This window comes from Rattus norvegicus, chromosome 6, assembly GCF_036323735.1.
Source record: "Rattus norvegicus strain BN/NHsdMcwi chromosome 6, GRCr8, whole genome shotgun sequence".
NCBI lineage: Eukaryota > Metazoa > Chordata > Mammalia > Rodentia > Muridae > Rattus > Rattus norvegicus.
Genome location: NC_086024.1, coordinates 124,037,730 through 124,064,588, shown reverse-complemented (window position 1 = coordinate 124,064,588; position 26,859 = coordinate 124,037,730). Strand labels below are relative to the sequence as shown.

At 45.6% G+C, this 26,859-nt stretch overlaps 1 protein-coding gene across 1 annotated transcript; it reads right to left on the bottom strand.

The window, feature by feature from the left end:
- Positions 1-10,693: 10,693 nt before the first annotated feature.
- Positions 10,694-22,687, bottom strand: Cpg1 (candidate plasticity gene 1). Its single transcript, NM_178104.3, has 2 exons — positions 22,395-22,687; positions 10,694-14,618 (listed from the first exon to the last, which is right to left on the bottom strand). Exon 2 carries the CDS (start codon positions 14,070-14,072, stop codon positions 13,788-13,790), a length of 285 nt encoding a protein of 94 aa, NP_835205.1. The 5' UTR covers positions 14,073-14,618; positions 22,395-22,687; the 3' UTR covers positions 10,694-13,787.
- Between the last annotated feature and the right edge of the window lie 4,172 nt (positions 22,688-26,859).

Here is a 26,859-nt window from a genome sequence, read left to right as displayed (position 1 = left end):
TGGATATTATTAGCTGCTAGCCATTCTAAGAAAGGTTTACTTGAGATAATTCACGCATTGTACAATTCACCCACTCGATATATATGGATTTCATGGTTCTGATGAATTCACAGTTGTGCATTTATTACTTGGCAGAGTTAATGACACCTTTTTTCATTACCTCTCCACCAATATGACAAGCACCCTGTAGCCACTCTGCCACCCCTAGCCTTCTCCCTTTCCTTCCCCACATAGTCTCCAGCCATTAGCAACCTCCTTCCTACATCCTGGCCGCAGGTTTGCTACCACGGACATTATACTGTAAGTGATATCAAAGAAAACGTGATCCAATGTGACCAGCTTCTCTCACAGCATGAGTTCTCCAAGATTCATGCTGGCTGTAGGGTGCACCCCTAAGTTCTTCATCCCCTTATTGGTTTTAAATCAATATTCCATTGCACAGATACGTCTCATTGGTCTGCATACTTTTAGGCTGTGGGTTATTGCAAACAACGCAGCCGTGGGCACTTGTTAACAAGTTTGAAGTGAACACGTGCTTTTATTTCTCCTGGGAGTCCGATTTCTGAGTCAAGGGACAATTGAACACCTACCCTTCCCATGAGCTGTCAGGCTTTCTTGAAGTGGCTGTGCCATCTCATGTCACCACCAGTGGTTCCAGAGGACTTTCCATTTTGCGGCATCCTTGCCCTGCAAAGACGGATGTGGAATTATGCCTCATCTACCTGCTGACAAGTGATAACGAGGCTCTCTTGCTGTGGACCATCTATCTTTCAACCTAGTGGGAGCATCCATCCGGATCCTTGGCCAAGGGTTCACACTGGGTCAGTCATGGTTTTAAGACTGAGTGGTAAGAGTTCTTTCTGTATCCCGAATACAAAGTCCTTTACTGGATATGCGATCTGTAAATATTTCCTCTCATTTCCTGTGTTACCTTTCCACTCCACTGATCATGTCCCTGAATGCTTAGCTGATGCCCACCAATTCATCTGTCTCTTGCCTTTGTTGCCTGCCCATTTGGTGTCAGATACAGTAGACCACTGCTAAAGAGCTACATTGTCATTTAAATAACTTGCCAATGCCCAGATTTTGTCCCAGGCCTTATGGGCCTTGGCCCAATGTTCCTTATCTCCGTATTTATCCCTTTAACAACTCTTCCTCTATTAAGGTGTTCTAGACTTGCCTCCACTCTTCGGAACAAAAGAACTAAGACATACTTCATCTGTGTGCTCAGGAACAACAGCACTGGAGCCTCTGAACGCACATGCTAAGAACATGTGGAACTGAATGACCAGGGCTGTCTCAGAAGTGTTCCCCTTGTAGGCCCGCCACACACACCACCGTATTAAGACCTCTGAGGAGGTGGCTTGTAATAAAGAAGCCACTTTGATTTTGTTCAGTGGTTAAGTAAGTACATATTTTGGTGGACCTTCCATTCTCAGCCTGCCATTAACATGTACATATCGTTATTTTAGGTCTCCTAGATCCCTTTCAACTTTCTCCAATAGAGATTAACTTCCATATACTTTGCATGGTCCCTGACTTCCTGCTCACTTTCCAATAATAAAGTATTACAGTGCCAGTGAGTTTCACAGTCCAAGGACGGCCACCAGAAGGCTGTGTCTGAGCCACTCCAGGTACTCCAATCTTGACTCAGGTCAGGCTGCTTCAGACTCTGAGCTCAGTGAACAGGAGCTCCTGCTTCTCCTTCCCTATCTGATGGCTTTCCTCCCTGTCTACTCTGACGTTGGTCTGTGCTTTCTTCCAATTAAGCATAGAGACAAAAAAGACAAGCCCACTCAGAAGACACCCCAAACTCACAGTTCTAAGTGACTTGTGCTCTCACATGATGTCACGGCTGGCTCTGATTGGCAGGCCTTGGTTGAATTGAGTCATTCACCAAGTCTAGTTTCTTCGTTTGTAAGCCATGGCTAGAGAGCGTGCAGTGAAATTAGTTATATGGAGATGATAAGTGACAAATTTCCCTTGTCGTATAAGTTACTATGAATAATTGCTATAGAAAACACAGAAACCGAGCTTTGGAATCCAAGAGGTTGGAAGAGTGATTCCGGTTGACACACCAGGGGCGGGGTTTAATAGAAAGATGGTTAGAGAAAGCAGATGAACTAAATCAAGGCGAGAAGTTGGAGACCTAGGAAGAAAGACGGACAGAGCAGGAGCTGGGACAGTTGACAGGATAGAGACAACACAGTCTCTGAGCAATGGGAGGACGTAAAGTTCTCCACAGGGGAAGAAAACCCTGGAGATTAGAGGTTGAGGGGAATCCTAGTGCCATGGCCCAAGCCTGACCCAGAACGGCAAGGTGGTCTCCGTGTGGGACAATTACACTGAAGGTTCTGGATAACTGAGAAGTTCCAGATAACTTAGAAGTTCTGGATAACTGAGAAGTTCCAGATAACTTAGAAGTTCTGGATAACTGAGAAGTTCCAGATAACTGAGCAAGTAGATCCCAGAGAGTAAGGATTCTGTGCCAACCAAGGCCCATACAAAGCACCATCAACTAGGAAGGAGACTCTAGAAAGAGTGGTGAATTTTTTTCTTCTTTTTTCTTTTTTTTCGGAGCTGGGGACCGAACCCAGGGCCTTGCGCTTGCTAGGCAAGCACTCTACCACTGAGCTAAATCCCCAACCCCAAGAGTGGTGAATTTAAGAGGAAGTGTGAACATTTAAGTAGGTCATCCATGTAACGCCCCAGGTCTGAAGCAATGGGAACTTGAAATTATGCTCTGATATTGACAACAAAGAACCAAAGAATTTACCAAACTAATGATATGATACTTTTAATAAAAAGTGGTCTTCTCTCTCTCTCTCTCTCTCTCTCTCTCTCTCTCCCCTTTCCCTCTTCCCTTCCCCCTCTCTTCTCTCTTCTCCCCCTCTCCACCGTCTCCCCTATACCCTGACAACACAATCACCAAGTGATAAGGAAGCCCAGGCCTTAGAGAAACCATATGTAGGAATTCCAGTCAATGATATTCCAGTCAATTGTCCCATTAAGGTTTCTGCCTACAGCCAAGTCAACCCTAGGTATTCAAGAAAACATGACTTCAGATGATTCCAGCCACCGTCTTCAATGTTTTCCAGACGAGGCCTTAAACATCCTGGATTAAAAACATGCTGATCCGTTGTGTTCTCCCCCAAATTCCTGAACCCCCAGCCCCACCCACCTACCCTAGACCACCACAGTGAGAAATGGTAAAAATTATTGTTGTTTTACAGTTTGAGCTTTGGGAAGTTTGCTTTACAGCGACAGAGAACTGGAAACTTAGGAAACAGCTCAGTCAGTGAAGTGCTTACCTTGCAAGCATTAGGACCCAATTCTGGTCCCCGGAAACCACATTAAAACAGAACAAAGCAAAACAAAATAAAACTGGGTGTGGGCTTGCCTGCTTGTAATCCCAACATTAAGGAGGCAGAGGCAGAGACAAGCGTATCTCTGGTTTTCCTGGCCAGTCAACCTCATTGTTTGTTAAATTCCAGGCTAGTGAGAGATTCTGTCAGAAGAGATTCAGGCATGGTGGTGCGTGTGCCTTTATTCCCAGCATACAGGAGGCAGAAGAAGGCAGCGTTCTGTGAGTATGAGACCAGCCTGGTCCATATAGAGAGTTTCAGGACATCTAGGGGGTAAATAGAGAGACCCTGTCTCAAAATGAATAGGAAAGGGAGGAAGGAAAGAAGGAAAGAAAAGGAGGAAGGAAGGAAGGAAGGAAGGAAGAAAGGAAAGAAAAGAGATAAAAACAGGTATGCACCACTTAGTGACAGCTGGTCCTCTGGTTTCAATATGTACATATGTGCATGTGTACCCACATACACATATGCACCTGCACACATAAACTCTCACACACACACACACACACACACACACACACACACACACACACAGAGAGAGAGAGAGAGAGAGAGAGAGAGAGAGAGAGAGAGAACGGAACAACCCATCACTCTTATGTATATGTCATGTTTTAGCCTTAAATTTCCATAGCTAAATGTCCTTGCTTATTGACTCTTATGCTGTATTGCTGTGCCACAGGACAGCTCCAGGGACCATTAAAAAGGCATAAAAGGCCCAGGAGAGCCTTCCATGCATGCAGCAGGTAAGAGCAGAGGACTTGGAGAGGAGGAAGGAGAAAAAGAAACCACAGAGGAGAGTGACGTTGGTTGAGAAACTGTGGGGCAGGTAAAGAAAGAGTGGGGCACATGGAGGAGGAAAATGGTCTGTGACACATCCGGGGATTGCTTGTCCTGTCCTACTGCTGACTCACTTCCGGGGAGACCCTGATCGACCTCTCTGCAGGAACCTGATGAGTAACTCAAAACCTGATGAGTAGCTCAAAAGTGCATGGGAAAGCATCTGCCTTTCTTCCTCAGGCTGGAGGCTGCAGCTAGGTACTGTCAAGTCCAAGTTGGAGAAAACTCCCCTTCCTGGCTCTGTGTTGGGACCTGGGAACCTGGATGCTCTGAGACCCCACCCTCAAGCAGACAGTGTTCATTTGGGAAATAGACAAAAATACTCTGTCATGGTATTTTCTCCAAGGAGGGCCTCAGTAAAGAGGTAGAAGTTTTCAAATGCGCTCTCTCTCTCTCTCTCTCTCTCTCTCTCTCTCTCTCTCTCTCTGTGCTGTGCTCTGTGTGTGTGTGTGTGTGTGTGTGTTCACGTGTGCATGCTAGGGTTTGATGGTATTATAGGGAGGAAGAATCTTACTGTGTGGATCTAATTAAAACAAAAATACTGCTTTTTATTTTGAAAGCATTTGGCTAATGTTAATGAACCATCTGGGACCAATTTGATGCTTACTCCAGGGGCTTTGGCAAATAAAAGGGGGTGGGGGATTCCAAATTGGGTACCTTTCAAGCCTGATAGTTGGACTTTAGTTAGAACAAAGTCAGTTGAAAGCAATTCAAACTGGCTTAAAGTGAAAGGCCCGCGATTACTCTGGCTCCAGCTTGGGCTTCTGAACCATATTCCCGCAGGGAGCCTGGAGCCAGGCCCCTCTCAGGCCCAGCTTGGCTCTGTCTATTCCCGCTGAGGGTGGCACTCCTTAGGTGGACAATGTTTGCTTTGTACCCCTCTTTGAGTTGGCCGGGGCTTTGTCAAATATGCTTCAGAAAGTCGCATGTGGGGACTGTTAGGTAAGTCACAGGATCCTTCTGTGTGGCAGGTCTAGACCCTTCCATCTCCGTTTCTAGGGAAGCCACATCCAGTAAATTAGAATGTTAGCTGCTAGGGAGATGTGGCCACTCTTAAGGGATTGCCCTTAACAAAAGCATAGAGCAACCCCGAGAACCCAGTCCTGTTTGGCATTCTATATATAATGCTTTTTTTCTATTGTAATTCACGAATGGAAAGGTACACAGAACATAATATTTACAAAGTCAATGAATTTTAACAAACCACTTTTTCCCTCACCACCCACAGCAAAGAGAGACTTCCCTCTCCCGCTTACACCCCTTCAAAGTTCTCCACAAGTTTCTCATTCCGAGCTTAACGGAGGAAGCACCTGTGTCCATCTCTTCTAGTCAATGGACCAACAGATTGGAAAAGGCACAGAGAGACTTCTCTTTGATGGGTCTGTTTGTTTGCTTTAAGTGCAAAGAGTAAAAATTGTTTTTAAACTGGTTCCAAATCCATGGGTATTTTCGAGGCTCTGACTAGGAGAGGGGAAATAGAGAAAAGGCGGAAGCTAGAGTCTGTTCTATCCTTGCTTGGAAGTCTAATCTTGATAAGCAAAGAATGTAATTAAAATGGATTACAGACTATTAAACTCACACAAGAACAAAATGATTGCAGTGTGTACACGCCAGTAATTAAAGCTTTAGAGGAGGAAAAAGTCACCATCACTTAAAATGATTATCTGTCAAGGTTAGTAACAAATATTGACATGCAAGCTTCCCCCTCCCTGTTCTTGCTTCTTAGAGGCACTCAGCAATTAGTGGCGTAGATTCCAGGATCAATATGGCCTTGGGTCTGAAGGAGAGGGATCCATACATTTTAAAATGAGCGGGCAGAGTGGCAGACAGGCTCCATGAAAAAGAACTCCTTCCAGGATCATTCAATTAGTGCTTCAAAGACAAAGAGGAGCCAGTCAGGGCAGTGTCTCCCTAAGTGGGTTTATCTCCAAGATGTTCTTATGATAACGGCAGGGAGAGACTTCTTCACATCACTGGTTCCTACACATTATCTTTACTATTGAAACAACTGAAGGCAGGAAGTGGACTCTTGCTTTAAAGTGTGCTTCAGTGATCAGAAGCCTGGACTCTGTGGTCAGACTTCCTGGATTCAGATTTTAAAATCTTCAATTTTTTTCTAACAGATTTTGGGCAAGTTGTTCATCCTTTTTAAAAACCTCTTCACTCCCTTCTCTGTAAAATAAAATAACAATCAAATCTACCTTATAAGATACCCAAAAGAACAAATGAGATCTCGTAACCAAGAGTCTTGGAATGCAGTGAGGATTCAAATAGCAGGCACTGCTGCATTAGGAAGGACGGGCTGGGTTATGACACAGTGACACGCAAGCCCCAAATCCTGCCGGCTTTACTCAGTGAGCTAAGTTTCTCAGTCAAGCTATGTCTTTCCTATAGGGCAATGGGAGAGGGGCAGTCTAGGACTGTGCTTCCGCAGCTACTCTGAAGCCTAGCACTTCATAAGAATGCCAAACGGAACATTCACAGAGACAAGAGGCTGCCACCTAGGCGTTTCGTTGCTACCACTTAAGAGAGACAAATGTGACTTATAACCTATCTCACTGGGCAGAATGAGTACACTGAGTACCAAGAAGTTTCCAGAACATTAACAGCAGAAAGAACTGTGTTTAGCAAGTGCTTCATGTCTGCCATATGTATTTTCAGTGGCGCCGCCGCCGCCGCCGCCGCCGCTGCCGCCGCCGCCATCATCATCATCTTCATTGATGTCATAGGTCTGTAAAGGTTTTGCCACGTGAATATGGAGAACATTTAAACCTACGATACACCTGAATCCTCAAAGAATTCAATCATCACCTCATCCTATACTCATGCTTGAAGTAACATTATTCTTGGGTAGCCCACCAGGACGAACTTGACTGACTAAGGACTTCCGTCCCACGGACCATTCAGTACAATCATGACACAAGAGAGTAAGTACAGCAATCTCTGTAGCAGGCGGCGCCAACATCGGACAGCTTGTGGGTGTCAGTGTTGAGGCTCACATGGCGAGAAGATGCCAGCCAGAGGGAGAGCTGCAGAAATGTCCAGACAAAGGGAAAACTCAAGGGGTAGCAGGGGCCAGAGACATAGGCAATTTGGTTGGAAGGTAGGGAATGAGAGGAGGAGGTGACAGATGACAGAAGGGACCAGGAGCCAGTTCAGTGACCAGGAGAAGACACTTGGGGTTGAATTGCAGGGAGGTAGGGAACTTCGTGATTTCCAACAGGGAAAAGCAGCCGCTCAACTTAACTGCTTTCCAAGGTCTCAGTGCTGATGGTGAAAGGGAGAGATAGTAACAAAAGCAGAATCGAGAGGGGGTAATCTGTAACAGAGACAGATGGAATCCTCCAGCTGAGGCCTGGTGGAGGCTTGGATAACACTGGAGCCAGCGAGCGAGCGAGCGAGCGAGCGAGCGAGAGAGAGAGAGAGAGAGAGAGAGAGAGAGAACATCACATATGGACATATGGGGACACTTTGTTTGTAGAGCAGTTGATAATGGAGTTAGCTTCATGGCTTGCGTCCTTTCCTCTGACCAGTTCTCAAGTGTCCAACGTTTACTCTAAGGACCCTTTGAAACCACCCACTCTTGGGTGGACCATGGGATCAGTGACACCCCTGAACTCTTCCATTTCTCCAGAGCACACAGATCCCTATACAAAGGTTTGACAGAGTCCTTGAAATTTTCATTCCACAGTGAACCCAAGTCAATGCTTAGTAGAGATACCCAGTACAAATCTCCCATTCTTCAGATTTACGGCCTAAACTTCAGCATCTTCTTGCCTTGTGCCAATAGTCTCCTGTTTGGGGCTGTGTGTGGATTAGAGCCTTCTTCAAAAATCCTATATATGAAGCTCAGGTTTTTGCAGAGGCAGGGGTGGACATCTGGGCAGAGCCCCCAAACTAGCATCCCTCCCGTCTCTGGGCTTCACTCTCACCTGCTGTGAGGAGGGCCTTGGTAAACACTCCTGAGATCCCTGCAACAGCTACTGGCCCAGAGTTTGGATGTCATGCACAGGGCCTCCAAAGACAAGTAAACAAAAGCTCCTGGGCACAGTCGGCTTACAAGTTAGTGGAAAGGACCCCAAACACTACTTCTAGGTCTAGCCTTTGTGATTATCCCTCCACAACATTGGAAACCTTCCTTTTTTTTCCACTTTCATGTGGGGTAGATGGTGGTACTGAAACGCCTGCCATTTTGTAAATCTGAACACTGGTTCTCACATATCCATGTTCTCATCTGTCCATGCAGTGAAATACCTGTGGGCTTACAACTCCTCTTGTAGCCAACAGGAGTTATGAATAAAATCTCTCTGAGGCTATAACGAGAATTAATGAGGCTCAGCCTCTATAAGGTCTTGCCAAGCAGAGCCCAGGCAGTCAGGAGTGCTTATGAATCATGGGGTAAGTCATGTTTGTTTTGAGTCATTTCTTGCATCACTAGTGCAAAGAGTCATAACCTTTTGGAGTAGAAGAGGGTTTGTTGTGATGTCATCCAGACTCCATTGGGCTTAGATCGCCCCACCTGTCAGTTCTGCCATCTGCTACACACATAAACTCTCCCACAGGCTGGTTCCACTCTGTACCCACAGCTTTTCTTAGCACTTGTCTCACGGTCCCAGCATTTCTAACTCCTTAGGTTGTGTCTTCGTCATGGGTTTCCACTGCTGTGGAGACATCGTGACCAAGGCAAGTCTTATAAAGAAAACATTATTGGGGCTGGCTTACAGTTCCAGAGGGCCAGTCCATTATCATCCTAGCAGGAAGCACGGCAGCATGCAGGCTAACTTGGTACTGGACAAGTTGAGAGTTCTACATCTTCATCTAAAGGGGCAGCTAGGAGGAGACGCTCTTCTGCAGGCAGCCAGGAGGAGGGTTTCAGTCCACATTGGTAAGAGACTGATCATGGGAGTCTTAAAGCCCAACCCCATAGTGACACACTTCCCCTAACAAGGCCACACCTACTCCAAAAGGCCTCACCCACTCTAACAAGGCCATACCTCCTAATCGTGCCACTCCCTAGCCAAGCATATTCAAACCAGGTTGCCACTGAAACTTACATGGCATTACACAGAGCAGTGGTCCTCAACCTTCCTAATACTGTGACCCTTAATACCTAACAGTTCCTCATGTGATGGTGACCCCCACCCATCAAATTATTTTCACTGCTATTTAGTAACTGTAATTTTACTACTGCTATGAATTGCAATGTAAATATCAGATATGCAGATAATTTTAGGTGACCCTCATGAACGGGTCATTCAACTCCCAAAGGGGTTGAGACCCACAGGTTGAGAACCACTGCTCTAAGGGTCTCATTGCAGGTAATCTATCCATGCCATACATTGCCCCATCGCTGCAGTTTTCCAGAACCTTGGCGCAGTCTCCTAGGACCTCATAATTTTGCATTTTGTGTTCCTGCAAACCCAGAACCATGTGCACACTTCACTGTTAGCTCAAGCACATAAAGTTGCAGGTTTGTTTCCCCTGCTGGGTTTCAGGGTTATTTTGGTCAGATATTTCCTTGGTGTCCTCTCAGTCCTCTCCATGCCATTGTATATGGGAAGGATGTATGTAGTTTTTTGTTTTATAGGGCTCAGGGTTCAGAGATTACCTTGAACTCTTTGGACGTTGGCCCTCTGAACAATGCTAGAAGTTAGTGGGCTTCTGCTGAAGAACTAATTGTATTTTTCATTATGAGGTGGCTGAACTTTGACCAAGAATCAGGGTGGTGGAGTCATATACATATTCCAGACGGAGAGGGGTCTAGGGAAGGAATCCTCTGGTGCCTGCAGCCTTTAGAGTAGGAAGTGGCCTTGAAGCCCAAGCAAAGGGGTAGGTAGGAGCTTCCCATAAGGTAAAGCATGCCGTGTGGCACTTGTGCCATCCAGAGATCCACATATGTAAACTTTCTGGATTACCATCCTCTCAACCCACCACCACAAATTCTCCACATCAATTCCTTGCCACCCACAATTTCACCATGGGCTCCAGAACCAGCACCTCCACCAAGACCCCAGGTGTGGTCCAGCTCTTTAGCTAACAACCAACAACACTGGGTGTTGGCATTTTAGACCCAAAGAAAATGGCCTTAGGGGGAATTTGGCTTCCCCCTAAGGGAAGCTAAGAACCTGTGGAGAATGTCAGGTAGCGTCACCTTGATGAAAAGTATCTAGACCCATCTTGTCTTTAACAATAAAGCTATGGGACACCACCGTAACCCACATCTTCAGGGCAGACAGGCCATCTGGAGGATGCCTTCCTGCCAAGGTGACTGGTGTGCGCACTACTGAAGCCTGACAGAGCAGTAATGAACCATTCCTCTGTGAGGTCATACCTCCCTGCAACTGACAACATGTAGGTCAAATCGCATTGGGGGCAACTTTGGGGCACCCTGCAGGATCACTGTTTTTAGAGCAATTTCTTTTCAGTATAGATTAAAATAAGTCCTCTGTCTTAGGGTTTTACTGCTGTGAGCAGACATCATGACCAAGGCAAGTCTTGTAAAGGACATTTAATTGAAGTTGGCTTACAGGTTCAGAGGTTCAGTACAGTATGATCAAGGTGGGAACATGGCAGGACCCAAGCAGGCATGGTGCAGGAGGAGCTGAGAGTTCTACATCTTCATCTGAAAGCTGCTAGCAGAATACTGACTTCCAGGCAGCTAGGACAAGGGTATTAAAGCCTACACCCACAGTGACACACCTACTCCAACAAGGCCACACCTCTTAAAAGTGCCACTTCCCTGGGCTGAGCATATACAAACCATCATAATCCACTCCCTGGCTCCTATCAGCTTGTTCACATAAGTCTATGGGGCCATACCTAAACATAGCATAATGCAAAATGCATTTAGTCCAATTTCAAAGGTCCCCATAGTCTATAGTAGTCTCAACAATGTTAAAAGTCAAACAAATGTTAAAATTTCAAAGTCTCTTCTGAGATTCATCCAATCATTCCAAAGCAAGACAGGAAACCCGCTGGGCAAACTCCAAACTCTGCATCTCCATGGCTGACGTCAAAGCAGTCTACAGATCTCCAAATCCTTTTTCATCTTTGTTGACTGCAACAAACTTCTTTCTCCTGGGCTGGTTCCACTCCCTTTTAGCAGCTTTCCTCAGCAGGTTGTCTATGGCTGTGGCATGTTGAATATCTTGGGGTCTCCAAGGCAACGTCAATGTTACAGCTTCATATCCACACATGATCTTCTGGGCTCCTCCAAAGGGCTGGCATCACTTCTCTAGCTCTGCCCTCTGTAGCACTCTAAGCTCAGGTTGATCCCCTCCACTGCCATTGCTGTTCTTGGTGATCATCCTGTGGTATTGGCATCTCCAATATGCTGGGGTCTTCTGCTGTAACTAGGCTTCACCAATAGCCTCTCATAGGCTCTCTTCATGGTGCCAAGCCTCACCTCCTTTGCATGACCCCTTCAGTCCTGGGCCATCAACTACAACTGAGGCTGCACTTTCACCAATGGCCTTCCATGGCCTCTCACAGGGCTAAGCCTCAGCTGTTCTTTATGACCCCTTCATGCCTTCAAAACCAGTACCAGCTGGGTGACTCTTACACATAACCAAATACAGCTGCTTCAGTAGGTTCAACCTTGACTATCTCTGGAGCACAGCTTCTTTGTGCTCTCAGAAAACATTTTCCAAAGGATTTTACCTCAAGTGGTGCTGGTCTCTTCTTAATCACCACTAATTTCTTAGTTCTAGCTAACCAGCATCAATTGTCCCTTCTGTTCTGGACTCTAAAGCCAGAGCCACATGTCCAAAGCTGCAGAGTTCTGCTGCTTGCTGGGGCTGGAACATGCCCCCCTGCCTTGTTCTATTACATTATCACCAGCTTTCTGTTTTCCAACTCCTTCACTGTCTAAGCTTGGCTGTCCAGGAACTTGCTCTATAAACTGACTTTGAACTCAGAGATCTGCATGCCTGTCTTCTAAGCACTGAGATTAAAGATGTGGTCCACCAAGCCTGGATTTAGATTTTTCTTCACCTAGAACTTGCTCTGTCCCAGACTGGCCTTGGGCTCAGAGATCTGCTTGGCTTTATCTCCTGGGATTAAAAGTGTTTACCACCATGCCTTGATCTAAATTTAGCTGGGTAGGCTCTTGCTTCAAAGTCACTACTCCCTTAATTCAATTTATTATCTTTGAACACAGTTCACTTTGAACCGCAATGAACTTAGCAAAGAAGAATTGGGAAGCGTTCATGGTATGGGAAGGACCACAGGGTACTTGGAAGATTTACCAGGAAACCAGTTCAGCACAGTGGGAGCCTAGACTGTGTTATGGACTGAATTATGTTCTCTCCGAATCCATACATGGAGATCCTGATTTTCAGCTCTATTTGGAGACAAGCCTTTAAGGACGTGGTTAAGGGTAAATGAGATACTAGGAAGAAAGCCTACTCCAGTAAAACCCAAGGCAAGGAGTGAGGGTACCAGGATAAAGCAGTCAGCTATAAGGCAGGAGGAGCCAACCCTGCTCATGTTCAACCTGCAGAACTGTGAGGGACAGCTGTCTAAGTCACCCAGCCTGTGGCTTCTTACTATGGTAGCCCCTGGACATCTCTCTTCCCTGGTGTCAAAGTTCACATGAGTCCGGGCTCTTTAGAGAAACAGAACCAACATAGGGTTTATACTGGGGGAGAGGTTTGTCATGTGGAAATGGTCCATATAATTTGAGAGGCTAATAAATCCAAGATCAGCCGGGCTCCTGTCCCAGGGAAGTGAGTTCTCTCACAGCACGTAAGATCACCCTCCTGTTTCGTTTAGGCCTTTGGTGGACTGGATAAGGTGTATTGAGCATCCGAGAGTTCATGGATTTAAGTTATAGTCACATCCCCAAACATCTTCCTAGGAATAATCAGAACCATATCTAAGCAACTGACTGGGTACCCCCCTCGTCCAGACCACCACAGACTCAGCAGGAAAGGTAAGGGGAGGAGACAGGGTGCTGCAAGGCTGCGTCAGAGATCATCTCGAACTGCCCTTTAAGCAAACTTAACAAGTGTGAATTTAATTCTGAAGAAGGGGAGGCATTGGATGGGTTTATCCAGGCAATGACAAGTATAGAGTGCCCATTTTAAGACTATATATCGAGAGTATTGACAGCTGGGTATGGTACGTATGCCTATAATCTCGGCACGGAGAAGGCTGAGGAAGGAGCCTCCAGTTCAAGGCTTGCCTGGGCAACACAGAAATATGCTGTCTCAAAAATACAGGTAAAGAAGGAGCCTTGGGGCTGCCTTGTGGAAGCACAGGAGGGGCTGTCTGGTGCAGTTGGTGGATAGCACAGAATTCAATGCAGGCACCATTCCCATCCTAGTGTGTGAGGTAATGACGTCTCATGGAGTTTCTTAGCACACTCAGTGGCCGTGACTGCACTGGAAAGACATGAATGGAAGCAAAGAGTATGAAGCTGAGGGAGTCCTCTGAGTCTCACGATAGCCACCGCTTGGTGGCTGCCACCTGAGGGATAAAATGACACTTTTTTTAAACTGATTAATTTTGTTGACTATCTCATACACGTATACAATGCTCTGTAGTTTCTCCCTCCCATCCCTTTCTCCTACCTCCTTCCTGTTCCCATCATCCCCCTCCCCTTGTCCCTAACAGTTCCTTTCCACAAACGTGGCTTGGGGTTTGGTTTAATGAGCATTTCGTTTCACCAGGACCATCTGTGTGACCTTTAGATTTGGTCACCAAGGGGTGTATAACTGAAGGTAATGTTCGCCCTCTGCTTGCATCTACAGAGACAAAGAGAGCAGCGGTAGAGCTAGGGCTCCCTGAACCTCTCCTCCCTCCAGGCCTGATTACTGATGGGCCGTTTTCGTTCTTATACCAGTGTAGGTAAGGATGTGACTTCTTGGCCATTTTCCGGATGTCATTTTCAGGTCTGTTCTTGCCTTTGCGTATCAGATGTAAACAAGTTTGCCCTGAAGTCCAACACCTCCCACCAGGTCATACAGATCACGACGACACTGGGAGAGAAACAGCAAAAACTAAGGACACTGGAGAGCAGTCATGACCCATGGTCATCCTAGGCAGAGGAAGAAGGATCTCGCTTGTCCCCCTTGCAGGAAGTTTCATTTCTCAGGGACTCAGGGTCCAAGTGAACGTGACATACTCCCCCTGTGTCAACAACCTCTCCAGTCTGCAGATCAAAACCTTGTGGTTTTCTTTATGCTTCAGCGAAATGAATTGAACGGTCTACGCTTCCTTCTGTTCTCCCCGCGTTTTCAGAAGTAAGAGATGGCAGAAAACATTCCTTTTCCCCCTGCAAAGTGGCTGTGATCTCACGAGGACCTTTTTTTGCTTCTGTTTTTATCTTGATGTGATTGTCATCTCTTTTGAAGCTTTGAAGGTGAGTCTTCTAGACACGAAAGAACAGAGAAGACAGAATAACTGACTCCTCGACTGCTGCGTTTGGAGGAAAACAGAAAAAAAAAAAAGGAATAAAATACCAAACTGTGAAAGTCCCGTGTCTGCTGTATTTATGTTTTCTAAAGCTGAGGACGATCCGATGGTGTTTGTTCTAACATTGAAATACTTGCTATCTGCTTACTGCTAGTCGCCAAATCTAATGGGATCATCCAGAACGAAAAGTCAGGAGGCCTCCGACTTAGACCTATGCTTATGGTGGAGGAAGTTTCTGGGGTTTCTTTTCAGATATCGTGGACAGACCATTAACTGGAATTGCAAAGTGGTGTAAAGGCAAGCTACCTTCTAAAAGAGTTCTTGGCCCAACTTGACATTGAGCATGAGAAAAACTCCTTCCCTCAAGCACACCAGAGGAAGACTGATGTGCCTAAGGGACACCGATCTCAAGTCTCCATGAAGCAAGTTCTGTAGGCTCTGTAAGGAAGAATCAAGAAACTTTCCTGTGTAGATAGGAGGCCTTTCTCGCTGCAAAATTGCCTAGAGAACTAACTTAATAGGTTGTTGACCAGTGTGGAAGATGTGGCTGTACACAGGAAAGGACACAGGAGCCATTATATAAGTGGGAAGGACTCTCTTCAGATGTTACGCAGGCCACCGGACAAGAAGTTCCACAAGATTAGAAACCAAGTGTACAGCCATGGTAGGAAAGACAGAACCTGGGTCACTTCCAGTTTGTCCTTGAGAGCAATGAGTGACTTTTTGTAGGGGAGGAAGGAGAGTTTGCCACTCTGCCAGAGTCTGCTGCTCTTGTCACGAGGAAGTGCACCATTTTAGACTGAAATTAAATCAGGCCTTCCTGCTCTCAGTCTACCATGCAGGCTGAGCATGAACCGGGCCAAGGTGCTAATGCAATTAGGGCTGTGAGTTGGTACCCAGCCACCCGCCCCCATTCTGACTCATCTGCTGCTATGCCCTCAAGGTGACCCATAGCATTCCTCCTGCTGGTCCTTGACTCTCTCCTTGGCACTTGACCAGCAGGAGAGGAAAATTCCCATGATAATTGGTGAAGGAGATCATGACTAATGAAGAAAAGAAACACTGTCTTCAATACTTTTCCTGTCTCTGTGGAATGTCCTGGGGCCCATGATTTGCTGGAGGACTATCAGGTCAGTAAGGGACCTTGAAGGTGAGTAACAGGACTTTCATGAGTGTTCCACAAATCATATGACTCTTTGTCTTCTTTTCCCTTACAGCCATTTCTATAATTACTAATGTACCCAACTAATGGGACCGGTCCACCTCCTGTCATGATGTCTTGGACCTCCTAGCCACTTCTTTTTTTTTTTTTTTTTTTCGGAGCTGGGGACCGAACCCAGGGCCTTGCGCTTCCTAGGCAAGCACTCTACCACTGAGCTAAATCCCCAACCCCCCTCCTAGCCACTTCTATTGTACCTCCCCAGAATGTCAGTACCTCTTGACCTTGAAGAAATCGAGATGCTCTCTGATCAGCTGTGATGAGCACGTGAACCCCAAGGCAACAACACGTCTCAGATCATTTTCAAAACATTCTTGTGAATCAGACAACCCAGGCTGCTCAGGACAAACACAGAAAACCAGATGGATCTGCTCACACAGAGCCTTATGCAGACCCTCAGAGTGGAGAACCTTGTGCAGACCTTCGGTGTGGACACACGGTTTTATTCTTAGACTCTTGTCACTTGCTCTATCAATTTTCTTTGAAAAACACTTGAAGATCCAGGAGCTTCAGGTACACTGGCTGCTCTGCAGGTCTTCAAGTTTGGCCATGGTGGAGTCTCCTGGTGCAGGGGTCTGATCCTCAGAACTGCATTTTTAAAATTTACTTAATCTTTTTGAGCCTCGGCTACCCAGTGTAAGTGGGGTTAAAGAGGCCAACTGGTAAGATTTTGATAATGATAAATAAGATAATAATAGTTGGGATAAGTTACAATGTAAATTAGATACCCACTGCTTGCTTGACCCAGTGTCCAATAGTTCCTGCAGTGCACAAATCCTTGGCTGAAGTAGAAGTCACAATAATTGTTAGAGTCAATCAAGTTCCTAGAATCAAGGGGAAGCTTACTCCACCTAGCTTAGAAGATGCAACCCAACAGCTAGAGCGCCAATAGTAAAAGGACATCTGACCATTATAGCATCATACAGAGTCGGGGCCTCGGCATCCTTTCCACAGTAGGGGATGCTGCATATCGTCTGCATAGCAGATCAGTGGCAGTACCAATCCATGCCTGGGACGATAGTCAGTCTCTCAGGAAAATAAAGACGATGAGTAGAACAACTGATAGCTCAAAGTTACTGACTGGCTCCATGGGTTAACTATGTGACTGCCAAGCAGCCAATGCTAGGCACACAGGCCAAAGCCTCATTGTCCCTTCTTTGAGGCCTCGTGCACCTGCTGCGTTTCCGGGATGCATCCTTCCTTTATTCTGACCTTATCTAGCAAGAGGTCTTTTCTGCTAATTCCCTTAGCCTGGCTGCTTGCAGACCTCCTTGGTAGTGCATTTGAAGACTGCCTTGAGGAGGGGGAACTTTCACAGGTGGTTTCTGTCACTGCCTGGGGTGAGGTTTTTAGATGGAGATTCTCATGGAGTCACCTCTTTAGGTCCTGCCTTTGAACCCTAGTCTATGGGTTTGGGTTTTAGAGAGCTAGACGGTGAGTTGGGGACCTTATGAATTCTTACCCTCTTAGGATTTTGTGTGTCCCAGGAGGGGTAGGGGGAGGGAGGTTCAGGATGCTGAGGACTTAGGATGCCCAACAGGCAGGTCTTTGGCCCGTTTCTTCCTTCATGCCACAGCTGTTGTGTTTTAAGACCTTTGTGGCTTTTGTCTGGTGTTGCTGGCTTGAGATGTGTATTCCTCTTCTTGGCCTCTAGTTTGTGCTGCGTCTGGCCTTGTGTATACCCAGGAGAGCACCACAGGGCTTTCAAAGGTTTAGGAAATTGAAAAGCTGTTTTTAAACCATTGGTAAGCTCAAATCAGCCACAGAGGCCATATTTACAGGAGAAAAATTGGTAAATGTGAACATCATAGTGTTTGCCTTGGGGGAGCAAGTTTGTCTGAGCCAATAGTTGGCTTCTTTCCTCAACTCCAGATATCCACAGCCCAGTGAATCTGTAGGGCTGAACCAGAGGTACCCCAAACACAGCCAAGTGCAAACTGAATTCAAATGCATTCCTCCACTAACATAGGCATCCTCATGTAGTGTCTGTTTTGGTCTCTGGTACCAATAGCCGTCAAGATTTGGATGATTGAGGGATGAGTCACAGGCTTCAGCAGAGGAATGACTTAGCTACAGGGAAACTACTTCGCCTCTCTGTAGCCAGAGCAGAATAACAGTTCCTGAGCTCATCAGGAATGCTCTGAGGTTTGGGGGTGAAGCTTCCTTTCTCTGAGTAAACATGGAGACCATTCTTTGGAGAGACGTGCCAAGTGGTACTCCGGCAGTAACGCCATGCACACAGAGCAAGCCGGAGAGGACTTACTCATCTGTACAATGGAACAGATGTAAAACGTGACGATTCCTATTTCCTTATTTGTTTTAAAATTGAACCTGCTAAATATTTTGCCTTGCCTTGCTGTGCTAATAGGTGATGGACAGAGGTATAGGGATCTGTGTAATGGAGTTACAAACATCCCCGAGACAATGGGACACTGCCTTCTTATAACATGATACGAATCAGAGAGAGGAGAAGAACACCTCAGGGGAGCTTCTGAACCAGATGCCCCAGCAAGCCGCCAACACGCTGCTCACTCCCAAAGCTTGCTTGTTGCCACTGTCTTACTTCTTGTCCTGACAGCCAGACAGATGCTGCTCATCATCCACAGCACTTTCCTGGCTGACGCTGGGTACTCCCCAGAGCTCTTTCCTCTACCATCGCAGGTCAAGGAAGGTGATTCACGAGACGAGAATCATTTGCCATCCCTGACCCCATTCAAAAGAATTGGGCAGCACAAGAGAAAGACTTGAGGATCCACATCATAGGCTTACCAAGAGCTATTCATCCATTCTGGTTTCCTTTAGTGCTGATGAACATGGCTCAGTTAACAGAGTATGTTCCTAGGACGGCCGAAGCCCTGAGTTCCATCTCCGGCCATGCAGAAACCTCAGCACCCAGGAGAAAGGCAAAAGGATCAGAAGTTCGAGGTCATCTTCAGCTACAATTTGAGATTAGCCTGGGATACATGTGGTCCTGTCTCAACAACAATAACAACAAAAAAATGAATAGATACACATTTTTAAAAGTGTGACTGTATTTACTCAATATCCATGGTGTCATCTTCTAAACCCAAACTGTAACTTTCAAGACAAGCGTGGGGCACAAGGATGTCATCTTAGCACTTAGGCAAGAATGAAAGTTCCAGGCCAACTGAAGTTATAGATGAGATCCTGTCTCAAAAAAAAAAAAAGTGAAACTAAGGCTTAAGGCAGCTAAACCTTCTGTGGTTGCTTCTACTAGAGATCCTGAGTACGTTCGCCTGTTTAAGACTAAAGGGGATTTTTTTTCAGCCCAGCCCTTCCTTGTCCCCTCCTCTGTGGTAATGTGGTAGACCACACATCTTTAGAAGGACCCACTGTTCTGGAGTTTGCTCCAGTCCCTCCCTTTGCAACCTTTCTGCCACCTGCATCTTAAACATAAATGTTTGATATCAAAGATTCTGCTTTTCTCCGTCTCCATTCCCAGGCTCCACTCGGATGAACTAATCACCCCTTTGTAGTCTGAAATGTAGACTGACGTGCCAAATTATATCATCTAATCCTTGCCCTGAACTGACTCATGTATCCAACAGACATCTTGACCATCCAATGGGCACCTGTCATTAAATCTGTTCGAAACTAAGCCAATTATTCCATTGGTACCAAAAACATAAAACCTTCCCCTCGGAGTAGTTTAGTCTGGGAGAAAGCCCAAGTTAGAATTCTCTACTTCTCCTTTTGTGTCTGCTACCTGTCAGTTGTTTGTCTAATGAGTATGTCAGAAGTCTGTCTCCATTGTCTATCATGAACAAAGGGCTTTGCTCTGTATTTATTGAACAACACAGCAACCATCATGAGAATGTAATAAGAAATTCTTTTTTAATAGAAATCTTTAACAGGTTTTAAAGGGGAAGAAGTTATTTTATTCACAACTGACCCAGAATAGTGCTTGAAGTCACACACAGATGTTGTTGACCTATATCCACATGTTGCTTCCAACATTTATAATGAATAGTTGTTTAAGGTTGCTCTTAACCTGTTGACAGCTTTCAGCAAACCATTACCACAAGACACATACACACACACACACACAGACAACTCACACATAGTCACAGCACACTCTCACACAGACTCTCTCACACATACACACACTCAACACACACGTACACACACTCACACATACTCTCACACACTCTTACACACACACTCACACATACTCTCACACATTCACACACACTCTCACACATGCTCATACACACACTCACACACACACATACACTTCTGTGTCAAGAGTGTGTAAAAGTACAAAGTTTGTAATTAAAGCTACACATTTAGAGCAAGGGAGTTGGCTCAGCTTGTTGTTCTTGCAAAAGACCCAGGATCCATCCCAAACACCTACACGGTGACTCACAACCAACTGTACTTCCAGTCCCCCAGGATCTGATATCCTCTTCTGACCTCTGTAGGTACTAGGCACAGACATAGTGCATACACATACACATGCAGGCACATAAAAATAAGAAAATAAAATAAATTAAAGCTACGTAGTTAGCTTGGATTATAAAGGTTGATTGCATGGGGAGTGTAAGGTACAGTGAGGTTAGTTACATAGTTTTCTTGAAGATAATTTACACTTAAATGGATGAGCACACAGTAGGGCAGTAGATTGCTGTACGTATTTAAATGCTCTCAAGGCTTATTATCAATTTAGTTACAAGGTCTGACAAAAGCTCGGTTTCTTAGGTAGCTGGTACCTTCAGAAAAGCTGTTCCCAGTGGCCTGTGTGGGCCTCATTTCCTGTTACCCAGACTAGACTTCAGGGCACTCCTAGATTTAGTTTGCCTCCCGCAGCTACTCAAAAGTTGATTCTTGCTCCCCTGGTTTTATGAACGCTTCCCAGTTTCAATCCCTCCTCTCCCCTCCAGCTCAGACCTTGCTCTTGGAGTAGCTTTCTGAGTTCCCCTGCACGTGAGTCTGACCCGAGCCTTCTCTTTGCTTATATTGCTGAACTTGGCCTTCGCACATGCGCGTATCCCCAGCTCAGTCCCCGACTTGCTGGTATCAGCCCCAGTGATATCTGGTACCAGCAAGACGAACAGCATCTCATCTCCCACTGAAGCAAAGCCCATCAGTTCCCACACCATCTTTCATCCCCCGGAGCCTGGCGATGGCACACACTGCTGTCTATGATGCCCTACCCCTCTGTGCACCCCATTAGTCAGTGCCTCGCCATTGCTCGGTTCTCTCCAAGACACTGTTGCTTCAGCTCCAATCTGCCTAAATTCACCCGCTTTCTACAGAGTGCCCCTGTAATTCCCCACATACATCTCTGTGGGGCGCACCTCTGAAATAGGGTTAGGAATTGATTTATAGTGACTATTCATTCTTTTTCTTCTGGAGACAGCTAGCATCCAGATTCCCACCCTAGACGTGGGATGCCTTCTAAGCACAGCCTGCTTCCTTCAAGGTGAAAGAAAAACATCAGCTACCCACTCTTCCAGCCTCCTTCCAGTGGAAGTGAGAGCTGCTGATGGTCTGTGCCAGATGCAAACCCTGGGTCAAGTTTGGCTGAGAACTGTGTGGCACAGAAAGGAAGGGTCGCTTCACTTAGAGAGGGCGACTACAGCAGTTGCACCTCTTCTGGTGCCCCAAAGTCAAGGAGCCACATTAGTGACCCTGGTGGTACAAAATGTAGCAACTAACACTCAATGGATCAGTTGTGGTCATTTCTCAGCCCACTCGAACTCTGTACCTGATTCTATAACCCAGTCTCTAAAGTTTAAAAAAAAAAAAAAAGATACGCACTAAGTATATACAGTCGTGGGGAAATTACCTCATCTTATGGTGTTGTGTCTGTAATAAGACATAATTTGAGTACTATAAAGTTTACCTGTTGGGAACATGCGGTTCAATAGCTCCTAGTATACTCATGCAGGTGTGGGGTCATCACAACCATTCGACCACTCACAGATGTTCACTCTTGCTACTGGTTGACCGTCATTCCTACTTCTAACTACTGTCTGTCTCCTTATCCCAATGTCCTCAAGTATAAGGTGGCCTTGTCTGCTGGCAGTTTCCTGTAACATCTCGCTGATGTTTTTAGGATCAGAGATGCCATTTTAGATATCCAGGTCAGTTCCTCTTAATTGTTAAATAATACTGCATTATCTGGGTTTATTATAGTCCCCTGCCAATATTTTTGATGAGCTTAGGCTGAAGTGGGTCCAGTTGCCACCAAGAATTCAGACTGCATTTGTCCTCACCAAGAATGTGAGTTCCTCAGTAGCAGAAATGTCTTCATGGTTTTTGGTTTTTCAGATCCAGGAGCTACTTCTGGCAAACTGACTGTTCCATAGGCATTCTGTAGACATGTGGACTGACAATGATATTGGGGACACTATAAACATTAACATTTTTACTCAACTTCATCCATAAAAGAAACGACTGGGGTAGAAAACAGTTATCTGCGTCTTGTGCGCAGGGATGCTCCTCTGCGAGAAAGCATCGACCCCCCCATCCCCTCCTCTGCCACACCCTGACTCTACTGCTGTGCTCAGCACTCTCTGGCAGCAGTCTAGACTCACCGGAAGCCAGCAGGCGACCTTTCACCCTGCCCGAATTGCCCCTCATCCTCTTCTCTGGAGTGGAAGGTTGAGATTCCCTTCCTCACAGGGTCTGGGTAATGTATCCCGTGTAATATTTATGCTCTGCGTGTGCCTGGACTTCCCAAGCTGTGCCCTGTTTATGCATTCATGAGGAAGTACTTGGGAACATTATCTCGTCAAATGGAGCTGAACAGTGGCTCCACTTTATGAGGAATCGCAGGCTGTGTTTCTTCTTTATTTGTAAATGTGACAGCCCCAAAGATGCCTTATTTTATGAGAGACAGCTGATTAAACACCTTTGAATATCTGCCCGTGCAAACTGCAACATCATTAATTTGCGCCAGAAAAAAGAGTAGCTGGGGAAACGTGATTCAGACGGCAGGCGGCGGCGGCTTGCCTCGTCAGAGACAAGTAGCATTTACATCTTTGGAGAGCGCGTTGGGAAGAGTCACCCTAAAGTATCAGTGTTTTCAGGACTGACATCAGTGGGTGCTCACATCACTTTGTGCTCATCTATTTAAAACCCCAGCATAGATATTTTAGTCTTAAACAGCACTTGTCCCCACGGTGATCCAACGCTTCTACATGTGTCTCTCCCATTCCTTCCCCATCTTTCTCCCTTCTGGTTCCTCATCAGCCATTGCAGCCTCATCATTGCCACACAGCTTCTGCACCTTGTGGATCTCTTTGCCTGGTTCTGGAGAGCAAGGGATTTCTCCTAGCGGAGTTTGATGGGGAGATGCTTGAATGTATGATTTTTAAAGCAGCATCAACTTTACTTTTCAAACAAATAGAAAATTCAGGAGCTGGGGAGATGGGCTCATTGGCTAAAGTGTTTGTTGCACGAGTGTGAGGACCTGAGTTTAGTCCCCAGCACCCAAGTGGGAAAAAAAAAGTGGAAACTGAGATGTGTGCTTTTAGCCCCAGCTCTGGGGAGATAGACACAGGAGGATTCCTGAAGCTGCGCGGTCAGCCAGTCATTCCTAGTTGTCAAGGCCCTGGTTCCAGTGATAGATCCCCTTTCAAAATACAAGGTAAACAGCTCAGAGGAACAGTACACTCAGGGTTGAACTCTGGCTTCCACACACATGTACATAAACATGCACACATATGAATGTCTACATAACTCAGGAGGAAAAAGCCTTCCTTCTATAACCAAGCAAGTCGCAGTCACTAAGTTAAACGTAAGCTTCTAAAATGGGATTTTTTTTTACCCCTCATTAATTATTTTTAATGCCATCATGGAAATAAATGTTAAAGCAAAAAGAAATATTCACGAATCCTAATTTTTTTGGTATAGAGTTGTGAGATTACATAGCACTTTATTAGCAGCCTTTTAAATCTACACCTTTTTCCCCAAAACCTCATCATGTGGATTCTACCATATGCCCAACTCTCATAACTAAAACCAGGAGTGGCTCAACTTGTGTCATGACGTCTGGTAGTTAGCGCTTTGCATACAGAGCTGAGTCCCTTGATTATTCCTCTCAGTTGTCACAATAACTCTGTGAAGAAAGCAGAATTCTAGCTGAGCACGGGCCTGATTCCTGTTGTATCCAGTCTTCAGCTATTAGACTTCTAGAGTCATTTTGACTATGGCCGAAAGGACACAGGTAGTTGTCCTGCATTAGATCGCTCAGCTTGGCAGTCAGAGCCTACGCACATCTACTTCTATAGGTCGCATCCTATAGAAGGGGTACTGAGTAGATTCATGGCAGGAAAGGTGCTTTGCCTTGTCTGAGTCGGTGGGGGTGGCCATGGCAGGCTTAGGGGAGTGGTCCTTGTCCATGGTACTGAACAAGCAGCTACACAAAGGGGACATCCTGTGGTCTTTAACTGGGCTATTCTTTTCAGTGCTCTCGACTTCTCTTAGGGATTTCCTTTTCCAATGGATGAAGCTTCCCGAGCTTTCAATACAATCACAACACAAATAGGTCCCAAGACTCGTGCGTCACAGTGCATAAAGGAGACTGGCTCAGACCCACCGTTTGCTAGCGAGATCTTAGCGGGAGGGATCATTCAGTATTTCTGACATTACTGCCTTCGTTTTAAAGTGAGAACAGAGAGCAATAAAGAGCTTGTAGGGTTAGTTTACTGTTAAAGCTCTTGGCAAAGTGTCAAAGGAGCATGTTGTTACTAGGGAAAAGTTGACAGCACACTCCACAAGTAGTAAGGGCAATGGTTTGGATATAATAATTAGCATAACTTTAGGAACCACCCCATGTTTTCAACAGGGAACAATTTTTCAACAATTGAAAAAAAAGCAAGGAATGGGCTCAAGCGGTGACTCGGTGTTAAGAACACTTGCTGATCTTGCTGTGAACTGCAATTTGGTTGCAAGCATCCAGTTAGGCAGCCCACAGCTGCCTGTAACTCCAGTTCCAAGGGCTCTGATGACTTCTTCTGGCCTATATGGGTACTTGTAAACATGTAGGTACACACATACATACACATATATATACACACCTATATGTAAATAATACTTTTAATAAATAAAGGAAATACAAATTTTTTCCAGTTGTAATTAGGAGGGTCAAGCCAGGAAAACAAAGACCATGGCTGGCATTTTAGTGGAGAATATCATATATGAGTTTATGAAACAGGAAGTGATGGATATAGGAGCCCACTGTGGGTGGTGCAATCCCTCGGCTGGGGGTCCTGGGTTCTATAAGAAAGCAGGCTGAGCAAGCCATGAGAGCAAGCCAGTAAGCAGCACCCCTCCGTGTCCTTTGCATCAGCTCCTGCTTCCAGGTTCCTATCCTGTTTGAGTTCCTGTCTCAACTTCCTTCTGTGATGAATAGTGATATGGAAGTGTAAGCCACATTAACCCTTTCCTCCCCGATCCGCCTTTGTCATGATGTTTCATCACAGCAATAGTTAATCGTAACTAAGACAGAGAGCAATGCTACCAAGCCCCAAGGCTGGATCAAAAAGAGAAGAGGTGCATGTTTCTAAAGACATGAATGGTTCACCCACACGTTCACGATGCTGCTAAGATTCAAGAAGGAATCAGTGAGTAGAGATAGCTTGCTAAACTATCAGTCTAATTCAACATAGAAGGAGGACCCCATATTCTCAATATTCTCAATATTCTCCCCTCTGAGTGCAATACAGTGTGTCTTTCCATATCCCTCTTTCAGGTAAGAAAAGTTAAGGTTATTCAGAATGGGGAAAGGGCAAAGAATATTAAGCATCTTTTAATATTAAATCAGAGCACCGTCTAACAGACAGTCTCAAATGGAGTATCCCAAGACGCTTAGAAAAAGGCACTTTGTTTTATATAACCACTTGGCTTTTACTATGCGTTAGGATTCAGTAGAACAATTCCTACCTTACTTTGAGAAAGAAGCATAACTGGCAAGGATTTTGTTCAAAGGAGATATAAACGGCGAGGATAGCAGCCAACATCATGGTTTGGTTGCCCTCGTCTGTTTTTCTGTGCTTTGAATTCCACTCTTAGGTCCTGTCGATGATGTCTTCCTGAGTTAGTTGAACAAGTCAGGATTATTTATTCACTGGATCGTTGCGTAAGAGTCCCTTTTGAAAGCAGACGACAGCTATGACAATGGTGTTGATGATGTTTGTGTGTGATGTGTGTGTGATGGCACATGCATGACACATGTATGAGCTCGTAGAGATCAGAAAGCACTTCCAGGAGCTGGTTCTCTCCCTCCACCACAGGTTCCAAGGATCGAACTCAGTTTTTCAGGTGTGTGCTGTGTTTTGACCTATTGAGCAAGCCATCTCAAGAACCCAAGGTTGGTTTGTTTTTGTTTTTTACTCAAGGTCTCATGTAGCCCAGGCTGGCCCTATCAAAACCTTTTTTCCTCTGCCTCTAGAATGATGGTATTAAGGAGTCACAGTTTTTAAAATCACATCTTTCTTTAAAATTTTTATTAGATATATTTCTTTACTTAAATTTCAAATGTTATTCCCCTTCCCAGTTTTCTGTCCATAAGCCCTCATTCCCTCCCCTCCCCTACCCCATACGGGTATTCCCCCCATACATCTTCCTTACTGTCCCCCCCATATTCCCCTGCCCTGGGGGTCCAACCTTTGCAAGACCAAGGGCTTCCCCTTCCACTGGTGCCCCAACAAGGCTATTCTCTGCTACATATGTAGTTGGAGCCCTGGATCAGTCCAGGTATAGTCTTTTGGTAGTGGTTTAGTCCCTGGAAGCTCTGGTTGGTTGGCGTTGTTGTTTTTATAGGGTTGCAAACTCCTTCAACTCTTTCAATCCTTCCTCTAATTCCCCCCAAGGGGGTCCTGTTCTCAGTTCAGTGGTTTGCTGCTAGCATTGACCTCTGTATTGGACATGGTCTGGATGTGTCTCTCAGGAGATATCTATATCTGGTCCCTTTCAGCATGCATTTTTTAGCTTCATCGATCTTATTTAGTTTTGGTGGCTTATATATATGGGCCATATGTGGGGCAGGCCCTGAAT